Genomic DNA, 14,526 nt, shown 5'->3' with positions numbered 1-14,526 from the left:
GACCTCCAGGCCTTTTTCCAACATTTTTGTTTACATGTAAAAATCTATATTTTTGCTAGAAAATAAGTTAGAACCCCCAAACATGACATATTTTTTTACATCAGAGGTCCTGGAGAATGAAATAGTGGGTTTTGCATTTTTTATGTCACACAGTTTTTATTTAACTGCAATTTGTTTGGAAAAAATACATTTGAATTTGAATGCAAAAAAACCTTTTTTTTGGTAAAATATATAAGATGATGTTACGGTGACAAAGTTAATTTTACTATCCATTGGTGGCACTATAAAAGCCTTTACAGGTTAGATTTACAGAGGAAGTCTAGTGTTAGAATTACTGCCCATGATTTGATGTTTGTGGCAATACTTCACAAGTGTGGGACAATCGCTATTTGCGCGTATACGGGACCGATGTATTAGTTTGCGTTTGCAACTGATCATGGAGGACAGGGGCACTTTAAAGTTTTTTTTAATTATTTATTTATTTATTTTTACACTGTTGCTTTTCATTTTTTTATTTACTTTTATTGCTGTCACAAGGAATATAAACATTCTTGTGAAAGCAATAGGCATGCAACAGGTACTCGCTATGGAGGGATCTGGGGTTTATAAAATCCCAAATCCCTCTTCTGCCCTTAGAAGCATTCAAAACACTAAGATCAGTGTTTTTGAATGTTTTCAACTTTTTAAAAATGTCGCCGTTTAGGTTTCAGTAAACTGGAAGTGAAATAGAATAGCAGAGAGCTGATCAAAGCCAATCCCAGCTTTGTTTGCCAGCTAGCAGATATGCTGGTTGGTTTCATGGGTCTCCCGGTGGTATGGAAGAGCCTGAAAGAGCCTCGGAAAGTTGTGGGAGGGGATGGGGGAACGTCCCCTACTGCTGCTGGTAAAAGCAATCGAGCAGCTAGTTAACTGCTCTTGTTTCTTTTACAAGAGTGTCAACCGCTGACTCTAAAAAACAGTACCAGGATGATCCTGGTATAACTTCTTGAACTCAAGCAGCGTACGGGTACATCGCTGGTACGCAAGTAGTTAAATGATATATACGAAATTTAGAAACAAATGATCCCTATCAATATATGACTGCATATGGCTTTGTTCCACATACCATATAAATATTTATCAGCTGCTACATTTGCAGGGTTCTAATGAGGAAAGTGGCAGGGTCTGAACCCCTTTAGACAAGATTAAGCCTTTTAACCAAAAATCATATTTTGCTGCAGAGGATGAGAGGTGCCAAAAATAATTTCCGTATCTTGGTGCAGCCAGTCACCATCTGTGTACAAAACATGTCCAGGTTGCCATATTGCATTGAATTTTACAGAAAATTATAGCACAGTAGATTGAAAAGGAAAGGGCATTTTGTATTAATGACATTACAATATGCATTGTGTCGCAATTGTATATGGCATATTATTTTTTCTTACTTGTGAATTTTTTCCCATGAAAGTGGAGTTACCCTTTAAACTCAGGTCAGAAGTATATAAATGATCCTTAACTGCACAATAGGATGGTATTAAACACAGATTTATATTTCAGTTAACCACTTGCCCTCCAGAGGATTTACCCCCCTTCCTGAGCAGGCCATTTTTTGTGATACATTGCTGCGTTATTTTAACTGACAACTGCACGATCATGTAACACTGTACGTAAATGAAATTTATGTCTTTTTTTCCCCACAAATAGAGCATTCTTTCAAGGGTATTTGACCACCTGTGTTTTTTTTTATTTTTTGCACTATAAACAAAAAAAGACTGAAAATTAAAAAAATATATATATTTTTGACGTTTTGCTATAAAACATATCCAGTAATAAAATTAAAAAAAATCAAGTTTCATCATACATTTAGGCCAAAATGTGTTCTGCTACATATCTTTGCTAAAAAAAATCCCAATACATATAAATTAATTGGTTTACGTGAAAGTTAAATGGTGGTACATCTACTGGAATTTTTATTTTTTTTATACTAGTAATGGCGGTGATGAGCGACTTAGTGGGACTGTGGCGGGCATTCTGGCACTAGGTGGGAACTGACTAACTGCCACTGACATCCCAATGACACTAATACTGTGATCAATGCTAATAAAAAGCACTGACACTGTACTAACGACACTGGGCAGGAAGGGGTTAACATCTGGGGTGATCAAAGGTTTAAATGTGTGCTGTTTTACTGTGGTCGCCGTGTGTGTTTTACTAGGGAAACATGCTGCTGTGTATTTCTTTACTGTGCAGAGAAATACATAGCATCATGGGCTTGTTTGCAGGAGAGAGACCTGTGTTGTTTACACACAGGTCTCTCCCCTGTCAGTGTTACTCGGTGATCAGCGAGAATCTGGTGGAGAATCTCTGGCCAGGACCCAGTGATTGAAACCTGTAGATACCAATGGTGGCGAAGGTAGGGCAGTTCGAACGCATGCGCCCCCTACCTGGAAATGCAAATCACGTATATATGCATGATTTTGTGCAGCCCTGACACCCTGTAGCAGTAGTTCTTCTATAGGGTGGCAGGGAAGCAGTTAACCACTTGCCCTCCTGAGGATTTACCCCCCTTCCTAACCAGGCCACTTTTTGCATTATTTTAACTGACAATTGCGCGGTCATGCAATGCTGCACCCAAATTACATTTACGTCTTTTTTCCCACAAAGTGAGCTTTCTTTCAGTGGTATTTTATCTCCTGTGCGTTTTTTATTTTTTGCACTATAAAAAAAAGACCAACAATTTTGAGAAAAAAAAACAATATTTTTGACTTTTTGCTATTAAACATGTCCAATAAAAATATTTTAAATCTCAAATTTCCCCATAAATTTACACCAAAATGTATTCTGCTACATGTCTTTGCAAAAAAAAAAATCCCAATACGTGTAAATTAATTGGTTTACCGGAAAGTTATAGCGTTTACAAATGGCGGTATATATACTGAGATTTATTTATTTATTTTTACTAGTAATGGTGGCAATCAGTGACTTATAGCGGGACTGCGGCAGACATTCTGACACTGGGCGAACTGACTTGGTGTCACTGACATCCCCAGTGACACCAGTACAGTGATCAGTGCTAAAAAAAAAAAAAAAGTACTGGCACAGCACTAATGGCACTGGGCAGGAAGAGGTTAACACGAGGGTCGATCAAAGGGTTAACTGTGTGCTGGGAGTGTTTTACTAGGGGGCTGTGTCCGTGTGTTTCACTGTAAGCACACTGCTTTGGATGGGTGTGCTGTGCACAGTCATCCAAAGCAGTGTGCCCGAGCTGACAGGGAGGAGAACTGTTAGTAAACAAAAGAATTCTCCTCCCTGTCTGAGATCCTCGGAAATCACTGGGCACTGGTTAGTAATCACTGGCCGGGACCTGGTGATAAACAACTGTGGCCACGAATGGCGGCACGTGTAGGGCGCTTGTGGCCCCTACCTGGAAATGCAAAATCACATATAAATACGTGATTTTGCACACCAGTGCCACCCTGTAGCAGTATTTCTGGAATAGGGTGGTAGGGAAGCAGTTAAGGAATGATTTGAAGCTCTGCTGACTTCCATCATCCAACTATGTGCAATAAACAAAACTATTTTTTTTTACATTTTCCCTGCACATGATTGGGCATTCTTCACAAAGTGAATTTGCACTACATTCACTAATCTAATGGAAAATCCCCTTGCAAAATGTACACCCTTTTTGCCTTTAGTAAAACAACCCTATTAAGTACAAACATGTTTTTACCACAATAATTAAGAGAACAGTGTGACGATCACGGCGTCATACCCCAGCCCTTCTCACCAAACTCGTGACCGAAGGACTAGCCAATCTAAAACTGCGCTGTCACGTGCGGTTAAAAAGAATATAAACACATATTTTAGGGTTCTAAGAACTAGTAAAATGTATAGCCAAAGGTTTTTCCAAGTTTTGAATAAATTGGGGAAGGGATTGTCTGAAAATTATTCTTCTCTTCTATCATCTATTAATACAGAGAAGTTTATTCATAAACTAAATAACTGCTCTTAAACATTACCATTTTATAGGCCAGGTTATCATTAAAGAACAGGATATCACAATTGCAAGAAACTACATCTCATTTCCCTACATCTCTAAAGACACATTTGGAGATTTTCAGGATCATCTCAGTCAAGGTGTTCCAAGCTTAGTGAACAGCTTACAGCTACTTGCCCAGAGGTAGAGGCTTCCAAGGTGCTAGCTGCTTTTGCAGAAAAGAAAGCATAAATGGAGGAATAAGCTGCACAAAAGGAGGCAAAAATAGAGACAGAAGCTGCCTGTAAGAAAGCAGAAATTGAAACTTTGCAAAGAAAATGTGACCGTAAGGTTAAAAGTTTTAGAACAACCTTCTACTGCAAGTTAGACAGTGTCAGTCTTGCAAATCCTATAGAGCGCACTAAGGGCTATGTTCTAAGATTCTCAGTTACCACTGATGCTCCTGACACTGGCATTCCTTCAGCATAAAAAACCTACTGTGATCTTTCATGGAAGCGACAGGCCTGCTGTTCCCTTTACCCATCAAGCTGAGACCTCAGACTATACTAGATCATCTACAGAACAAGAGCCTGTCAAATCATGTGTCAGTGCCCAAACCAAACCACCATTACTTTATTAGGTTAGTGTTTTACATTCCGATAACAACATTACTCCAGGGTCACACCCTGCCATAGCAATGAACTGCAAACCTGTTCCCTGTTTAAATTTATTTTGCTTCCACATACTTCCCTAGGCCACCCTGCTCTGACATGCCAGACTTTGTGATATACATGGTGTACCATGAACTCACAAGCCCTGGGCTCAAAAGGTTTGATAATCTGCCTGAGAACTACAGAAGGTGCACGTTTACCTTTAAGGCTAACATTAGTGTCCTCCTGGTGAGCAATTCAACATATTAATAAAGTGGGCAGGCTCCCATTCATTGGTGTGTTTCAAAATAAGAAGAATTATTCATATTGGCAACCCAGCTGCAGATCTACACACCACTTGGGTGTAGCTAGATCAGAGTTATGGCAGTCTAGAAACTATAGCAAACACGACCTTCAAAATTCTTCAAGACTTTCCTAAGATATCTGGTAATGATAATCAGAAATGTTTAGGAACATGCTTGAACTACAACTTGCTAAGGTAGAACCTTACCTACCAAGCCTCAGTTACTTAAACACCACTTGCATTGTGAATAAAATTGTTACAAAGCAGCCATACAGAATAAAGGAGAAGTGGTGTTAACTATGGGTTCAAGGTATGAGAGGGAGAATCAAGCTTCCTTTCTACTATTCTTCTATTCATGTAATTTTATCAGGAATATAAGATAAAATTAAAACATTATCATGGTTCTCAATATTCAAACTTGATCTTTTTATCCCTCCAATTACATGAAGCAAAAACCTCATTAATAAATACCGAGACTATAGAAACATGATTTCCATGATTTCCATTAAGAATATGAAAGTTAAAACCACTACAAGCTGTTACAGCAAAGAAAGGTGAAAAGACTTCTGCTGTCTCATCTATGACAATCCCCACATCCCCTCAGAAAGTGTTGTGTTTTCAAGGGAAAACTCTTTGAAGAATGAAAGGAGAACCTAGGGAATCATGACATTTACTTCAGATGTTGTGCATCTACAGAGCACTTTGTCAGATACTACACCATTTTTATCATACTCAGGATGTGACAGTGAAGGGCACGTATTTGTCTTACACTGAGACCCCTTTAAACAGGGCTCTACATCCACTGTAGATCTTACACCCACATCAAATCATGCTGGGTAGAGCCATGAACAGTCACCTCTAATGATCACAGAGAAAACCAAAGGCAAGATATGTTTGGTCAAGGTGTTTCCTCAAGATCAGTCAAAAATAAGGGTCAGGATAAATGTACTTTTGGATGACATGTTAAATGTAAATGGGGAAGTATTGTCCTAAAGGTTGCATACATGTGCCGGCATTGTAAAAAGCACGGGAAGAATTGTCCCTGCTGAAAAATTCAGACATAAATGAAACTGAAGAAATCAGTCTTCCTACACTTATCAAGTATAATCAGATACCTAATGATCAAGATGAAATTCCGACACCAAAAGATGGATGTTGTGTATACTTCATTTGATTTGATGGGTTACATCACACCACTTGACAATGATATCAAAATCATGCTCCTTCTGGGAAGCAACATTCAAAGAAAACATTTCCCAAAGGCAATATATTGCATTATATTCCTGAAATTTGGCATTTACTGATACTAACCTATTCATGTTTATACCTTGGTAGCTTCCCTTGTCCCCCCTCCTGTTTGATACTAATAAGTAAAGTCCCTGTCTAGACAAACCCTGCTCCCTTATATTTTTCAGTACAACTTAAACTTCTATCGCAGAGATAAGGCTTAGGAAACTTATTATAGTCTTACACTTCAAAAGACTGGAAAAACATCCTTTGTATTGCACATATCTGAAAACTGTAATGGATTTAACTTCTGTGTCTTAAGAGTTAAGCTGTCTGTGGATTCTGCCACATTAACAAGTAGCCATAGGGGTTGATTTACTAAACTGGAGAGTGCAAAATCTAGTGCAGCTGTGCATGGTAGCCAATCATCTTCTAAAATAATAAAAATCTTGAAGCTGATTGGTTTCCATGCAGAACTGAATCATATTGTGCACTCCTCCTTTTTACTAAGTCAACCCCATACTGTCTGCACAGATTGAGATTTAAGGAGATAAGTCTTTGTATATATTGGCATTTGAAACAGAACACTACCTACTTAAACCGAACATATATGAGAAGCCTGTGCTAAAATAAAATATGAAATTCGTTGAAATAAACTTGACAGCTGTGTGAATATCAAAAGTACATTTTGGCAAATTATATTGAATCTGGATGACACAGTGATCGGTGTTATAAACATACCAGTGTGCATATATCAGATTTACAGAATCCATACTAACAATAAAATGCTACAATTGGTAAATCAGCTGCTATAAAAATAACCCAAAAACTTATATCACCCAGCGCTTAGCACTGTAAATATAACAAACTTATAATCATACCTAATATCATTACAAATAGTATAAATAGAATCTAACAAACATAATGTATATAATGTAAAAATAGTCTAACCAGTATACACAAATCCAAATATACAAGATGATTGGTCTCCTCTCCACACAGTGGGAAAGTTCACAAAAGTAAAGAAAAGTTGATGTTGAGATTGTTAATAACCATAAGGTATTTGTTTCCAGTTATTTTTACATCAGATGGTCACTGATTTACCAATGATAGCACGTTATTGTTACTATGGATTTTCAATATTTACATATTAGATATACTGTACTTCTAGAACCAAGCACTGTGTCACCCTTTGAGTTTAAGGTGTCTTTTTTCTTTAAGTGTCTGCTTACTGTATGTACTGTGATCAAAAAAGACTAGCAAAAGAAATTTGTTGATGATGGTAAAGTTTCTTCTGACAATACCAGTAATGTTTTTTCCAGGAAGTTTGTTAAGAATCACCCTCCACACCTTGAAATTCTGAAATATATACATGTAAATTGCTGCAGTCACTGCTGCCGAATCATGCTGTGCAGACTTCTGCTCTTTCAGCTAGCGGCCGTATTATTTCTAGTTCGCTCAAACATTATTTGGCAGCTGAAAATGAAGCTGGTAACATGTTTACATTTTACTCCTAGATCTGTCCACAGCAAAATTAAATTTCACACTTGAGTACATTATCTGTGGGTGTGCTCTGTCAGCAAATCTAAACTAGGATTTGAATGCTTACCTTCACATGTAGGTTGTACACCAGACCAAGAGCCATTTAATAAACATGTTCTCTCCATGGAACCCATCAATGTGTATCCCATTTCACAAGAAAAACGAAGTAGGCTTTTTATTCTAAATTCATTTCCAAGTCGGGAACCATGAGCTGGAATGCCAGGATCACCACAGGTTCCAGGGTTGATTCCTAAAACAATATCAATTTGTTTTTATATCATATCATTTACATTTAATATACATGTAAAAACCTTGTATTATCTAAATTACAAATTGTTTAATTAGATGATAACTGCAGTATGCAGCAAAGTTTTAAACTCATGTCAACGTACACATGAACCAAATCACAATGAAAATATGCTAATCTTTTTTCAATTTACAGCTTTTTTTAAAAAAAAATAATCATTTTACCTGTTGATACAAGCATAAGGTTTCTTCTTCAGACACTGCCTGTTATGTGGTCACAACTGTGCCTTTGAAGAGGACTACAAGTGGTAGTTTTGTTTTTTCCAGATTTTAGGCAGAACTAAGGTGAGTGACAATGAGGAAAGAAAGGGATCTGGGAATCAATGGGAGGAGGTGCTCTAACTTTGTGGATGTATAGGCTGAAACACATAACCTGATGAATACAGCTAAGGTCAAGGGGGAAGGAGGGTTATATGTCTATACTGTTGGCAGGACAGGTATATAACTTCTATAATGGGGATTGAATAATTCAAATTCTTGTAAAAATGAACTCCAGGTAGCTATAAAACCAAATTAGGGCAGTTCTAAAATCAGTAATACAACACTAAATGTTTTTTTCAAATGCCATTCCCTGTATGGCAGAGCTTAGAGTGGGAGAAGAAAAAAATTATGCACTGGTAGAAAAAAAACAGAAAAATTAATCTTTCTCCTTAATGGTTACAAATTGGGGTGGGTTCATGACAGCTTTGATTCTGAGAAAGATGATTGATTGAATGATGCTGGCTGTCAAACAACCCAAAAGGTATTAGAAAAAAGTTATGCATGAGATTGCTCTGGACTGAACTTGATTTTATTGCAATTCTGTTTTAAGTTCAGGTATACTTTAATACCACATCATCTGATATGTTTCACACAGCTACTCATTAGGAAGCTAAGTGCTGCCAATCTGAGCAAATGAGTTAGCTGTTACTAATCCATCATTGACTAAATATTTGTCTGTGTATTTGTCCACACAGTGCATTTATTGCTGTTTGCTCAAAGTCAACAATCAGTCATGGACTAGCAGTGATAATTCTTAGCCATGCAGTAAAGAAACTGAGAAACCATCTATAATAAAGAACTATGTGGTAGAGTCTAGATACATATGGCATTTCTCCTGTGCATCTGGTTCTTGCTAACAACCTGTAACTGCCAGCATGTTCATCTTCTGAAGGACATTGAATTAGAACATGCAAAACAATGCAAGCTGATGTATTGTCTAAATAAGACTCTCCATCTCTGAAATAATTACAACTTTGCCTTCAAATACTGATCAATGAGAGATGTGTTGTACAGAATATGGTTTGAGACTGCTTTCCCTCAGAAGCAGCATGACAAAGTTTCAAAGTTGGATTTTCACATGCTTGCAGATGAAATACACATTACATACTGTACATAGGAAAGCTTTTACAAATAATTTATATTTATGTCTATCTGCCATATGTCACAATCAAATGGGATGACACTGCTTTTCTGCTACATTTAAACAGTAGAAAGATTACATTGAGGTACCCCCTACACCCCAGCTTGCTGAATGGACAGTGAAAGAACAGCAGAAGAATGATGAGGGCACCCCTTTGTTGCCCCTCTTGTTGCTTGTTAGGATATTTTCATGCAGTGCATCTCATTAACTCCCAGTCTTGCCTCTCTCTCTCCCAGCAAATTGCAAGAGGCTGATAGCAAGTCAAATTCCAACTTACACTGGTTGTATTTTAAAAATACACCTAATGGTTAATTAATGTTTATTAATGGTTTAATAATAATGGCATTTCTTGTGTCCTTTATATATTAACAGAATTTATCCTTAACTGTTATAGTAAACTGATCTCTAAATCTCGGAATATGGTATCATTCCACATGTGTGTAAATTCTTTTATTACTATTTTGAAAGTCTCATAAATGACAGCTCTATGCATTATGTTTAAGTAAATCCATTACTATTGTTAGTTCCCTAGACGAAAATATGCTTCACTGAGAGATCTTCTTGCTTTGTCAATGTGATCTTATTCCTTACAGAGACACAATCCACTTAATCATTGTTTCCCTTTTCATTTTATCCAGGATGGAGGATTTTAAGGTGTCCCTACATGTGTTGAAACATTTGTTCAGTCTCGAATTGGCTCCTGGAGCCCACTGAGATTTCTCTTTCAATATACAGTGCCCTTGTTGTGAGAGATTGTTTGGCTCTATAGGTATTCTGTCATGGAAGTATTCCTTAAGATGTAACTTCCTGAATGATTGTTCCACATCAAATGCAATAGCACACAAATTATTTAGACAACACAGCTATTTCTTTTTTACTCGAAGTAAAACTTGGAGCAGTCACACCACAGTGTTTCTCTGTATTGATCTTGTGGAAATGGTGTACTCTACTTTAAGGCCAGTTCCCGGCAGTTTTTATATATTATTGTGTCAACAAATGTCAGTATAGCTTTTATAAGAAGGTTTATCCTTGGGTAATATTGTCTATTTTAGCTGCTATATACAATAGATACAAATGGAAAAGTAGCCAGTTGGTCTCTGTTATTACCATTTCTTCCTAGGTCTCTAGACACTGCTGAAAACTGGGGATAAGAATAGCACTTTCACTTTTGCAATAAAATAAGGTACTAAAACCTAAATCTATACAAAACTATTTTTCTCGTTCAATTCTAGCTGTGACCTCATTCAGAATGTCTTCCCTCACCTCCTATCTCTGTAATGTCTATTCAAGAAATAGGGGAACAGTTCTCTCCTAGTCAGCAAGGCACAGACAGAAATAAAGACAATAGGTTTGATTTACTAAAGGCAATGGGGCAGTTCATTTTGCAAGGGAAGTTGCACTTTGCAAGAGAATTTTCCCAAAAGCATATTGAACGGGGTGAGGTTCTGCTGACTTGCATCATCTAATCACGTGCAAGCAATTGTTTTTTACATTTTCCTTGCACATGATTGGGTATTCTTTGAAACATGAAATTTTACAACATTTTGTAAGCTGTGGGGAAAATTCTCCTGCAAAATGAAACTTCCCTTGCAAAATGAGCAGCCTATTTGCGTTTAGTAAATCAATCCCTTTATCAGAATTTCTAACTCTTCCCCATTATGCTAAAAATGTATTTTTGTTTTCTGCTTCAATATTTTTATTATGATGACAGATATTACAAAGAAAGTCATTAAAGAGTAACTTTACCCTAACTTTTACCCCAACTAGGTAAAACTACATTTCAACCCTGTAAATATTGTCCCTGTAGGGTTATAAAAGAGCATACTGTACTTACTAATTCATGGAGTCCAGCATTGTCTTCCTTGCAGTCAAGGTTTTGTTTTAGCTTCTCTACCTTCATACTACACTCTTTTTTTCTGTATGCACAGACATGAGTAACAGCCTCTGTCAAGTCCTAAATACTTGTCAGGGGCACATGCACAGGACTGAAATCACATGGGCATTCAACCTTCACAGAAACTGCATTCTGGGATGTTTGACGTGGACATCCCAGAAGGCAGAAGGTGGTTGAACCCGCATCCTTCTTGCGTAGGCAATGAATCAAGAAGTGGAACCATTTAATAAAAACAGTATTTACTTATTCTATCATTAAAAATAAAATCTGCAATTATATAAGAGTGGGGGAAGTTAATTTCATGGGTGAATGCCCACTTTGAGCAAATTGATATAAGGTTTTCGTTATTTTTTTTTTTTATCTTACATAGTGTCCCAGAACTTTGAAAATGTAAACGTCACAAAGTATTTTGCCTCAGGAATGCAGGGCTGTCTTTAACATGGGGCAAAAAGATAATCTGCCCTGGAACCAGGCATTGCTGTGGGACCCAAAGCAGCTGCCCCTTGAGCCTGCTCTGCCCTCAAATTTGGGTTCGACCCCCGCCCCATGATAGTACTGAGGAGAAACCGGGTACACATGGGAGGCAGCACTGTATATATTCTCCAAACAGCAGGGAAGAGGCTGAGTGGCAGCTCCACTGATGCTCTAACCCTGTCTCATACAGGGTTAGAGTGCAATGCACAGTGCATGTGCAGTGGACACCCAACTGTGGAGCTGCAAGCTGTCACCTGGCACACAGTTAAAGTGGCACTGCAACTGAGCTCAACAAACCAAAAATGCTATTTAATTCGTTATTATAATTCAAAGCCAATGCTCCCATCCACCCATGTCTCCATGCTTTATTTTGCTTCAAAATCATTGTGAAAAACACCCCCTGGCATTTCTAGCAGTGGCCGTCTTGAGTAAGGGCAGATGGTTCAGGTAGCATATACTTCCTGGAATCCAGCTGCCCTTAGCTCAGGAATAGGCTGAGTTGCAAAACCTCCCTCCCCTCCTGAAGACTCCTGGGAAGTATGACATCATTTGCCTAGGTATGGAAACCAGGAAGTAACTGAAAAAATTTAAAAAAAAGTTTAAAACAAGTAATTATGATATACTTTCTTATCTATTTACTAATGATAGCAGCATAAGGATTAAAAATAGTTGATTGAGAGACTGAAATTCCACTTTAACATGCTAGCACTGGGGACAGATGACTGGAGATAAAAATGGCTGAGGTGAACACACCATTGAATTGCAGGACACGGGAGTCACTGTCTATTAGAAATCAGCAGCTACAGTTTTTTCTTAGCTGCCAACGTTTTTTTAGCTCCTCTTTAACTAAGCTTGATTTTTTTTTTTTGGGGGGGGGTGCTGGGCTGCACTGATGGGCACTGGTAGGTGGCACTGCTGGGCACAAGTGGGTGGCACTGCTGGGCGGCACTGTTTGGCACAGGTGGGTGGCACTGCTGGGCACAGGTGGGCAGCACTGATCAGTGCCCTGATGATCAGTGTCGATCCCTGCTCTGACAAGTGCCGGTTCATGGCAGTACTTTCCTCATGCTCTGACAACGTAAGGAAAGTGCAGACAAGAACTGGCAATTGCATTTCCCTGTGATCAGCGTGTCATTGGGCACGGCTGATCACGTGGTAAAAGGCCGCTGTGATTGGCCTTTTACTACATCACGTGATCAGCTGTGTCTGTAGGACACAGCGATCACGTTGATCGCCAGGTGCGCATCCCTGGGGGCGTGCAGGAGAGCGTGTTCTAGGAGGACATCATATGACGCCCTCCCAGAACTGGCCGGCCGCAGTGCAGTCATCATTCGGCTATCTACGGTCAGCAACTAGTTTTTAATCAATACACTGCAGAGGAAGATCAACACAGAAAGCGTGCATTGTGGACCTCTACTGCACTGAGTGGCTGACGTATGCACATATGTATGAAATTTGTATACCTAGCTAATAGTTTTTCATTTTTAAAAATGTTTAGCACATACATTTGGCACATACATTTGGCACATCCTATACGTGTTGCCTTGTATGCTTAAATTAAATACTATCCATCTGTGTGGAAAACTAAGTAGAGGACACATTGATTATTCAACTTTTTAAAAACGGGCATAGGAGAACTTAAATTCACTTATGGTAACTTTCTTTCACATTTTACTAAAGGGGGTAATAAATATTCCATTTTATTCATCCAAATCTTCAAGTTTCCAAACATTTATCAAATCTCAATGTAAGTCTTTTTCAGATACACTCTTAACCAGTATAGATACCATTGGAATTTAGCCATAAACAGTTTTCAACTCTAAATTAGTCATAAGGCTTTTAGGTTTATGTATATACGAGTTTATTAAATCTTACCTTTTATGTAATAAGGCAGCAAAATACTTTTGCTTTGAACAGTGCAGTGTAGTATAACCACAGTCATTACTGATGTAATGAATAAGGAAATAGTATGTATATGCATGCTTGTATTATTCAGATAATGAGAAAATGTTATGCTTTATTTTTCAGAGAATTCCCACAGGTGACCAAAGAGCTTTCACTTCTGGTATTTTATTTTGGATAGGGCAAGGTACAAGGTAGAAACAGCTTTGTATACTTAGTTCCTGTAACACCAAATGAATATTGCCAAATAAACATTATACTGGGAAATACTATCTGATTTTAGAGCAGAGCAAAGGGTTCATTGGTTCTGAACATAAGGCTGTAATTACAACATAACTTATATGTGGCAAAAAATGTGCTCTATATTTATATACAGTATATTGCTCTTTTTATAAATGTACCTGAGCAGTGAGGAAGTGTTCCACTCCATCGACTGTCTTCTTGGCAAACTCTGGTTGAGTTTCCTATAAGTATATGAGCTCCAGTGCAAGAGTAGTGTACTTTCGACCCATATATAAATTTATCCCCACTTAGAACAGCATTAGCAGGAGCACCAGGATGACCACATGATATAGCTGTAAATAGAAAAAGAATGTGATTAATGTACTGACATAAGTAATGAATATTGCAGTACATACTATTTTACCTGAGGTATTCTTTTTGGAGATATTTATTTAATTTGAAATCACTTTTTTAAAATTCACTGTTAATAATTCATATATATTTTCTACCCAATGCTTAAGTAGTTGTAAAATAAATTGCTGTTACTGAGTTCATATAGCATAATTTACAATTCGAAACATATGCAGATGAAAATGATATCTTCTAGGGGTATTTGGTGACATAGACCTTGAGACTCACAAGACAAAC

The 14,526-nt window shown here is 37.8% G+C and overlaps 1 protein-coding gene across 1 annotated transcript in view; it reads right to left on the bottom strand.

Annotated features, from left to right (window-relative positions):
- Positions 1-14,526, bottom strand: part of CSMD1 (CUB and Sushi multiple domains 1) — a 2,075,474-nt gene that overhangs the window by 116,221 nt on the left and 1,944,727 nt on the right. The window contains exons 56-57 of the mRNA XM_089679519.1: positions 14,058-14,231; positions 7,746-7,928 (exon numbers count right to left, since the gene is read on the bottom strand). Of these exons, the coding sequence (XP_089535645.1) occupies positions 7,746-7,928; positions 14,058-14,231 (357 nt within the window). The remainder of the gene's footprint in view (positions 1-7,745; positions 7,929-14,057; positions 14,232-14,526) is intronic.

The sequence above is a fragment of the Staurois parvus genome, unplaced genomic scaffold (assembly GCF_062004578.1).
Source record: "Staurois parvus isolate SC_StPar_1 unplaced genomic scaffold, SC_StPar_1.0 ptg000226l, whole genome shotgun sequence".
NCBI classification, from domain to species: domain Eukaryota; kingdom Metazoa; phylum Chordata; class Amphibia; order Anura; family Ranidae; genus Staurois; species Staurois parvus.
This window is presented reverse-complemented; position numbering and strand designations above follow the sequence as displayed.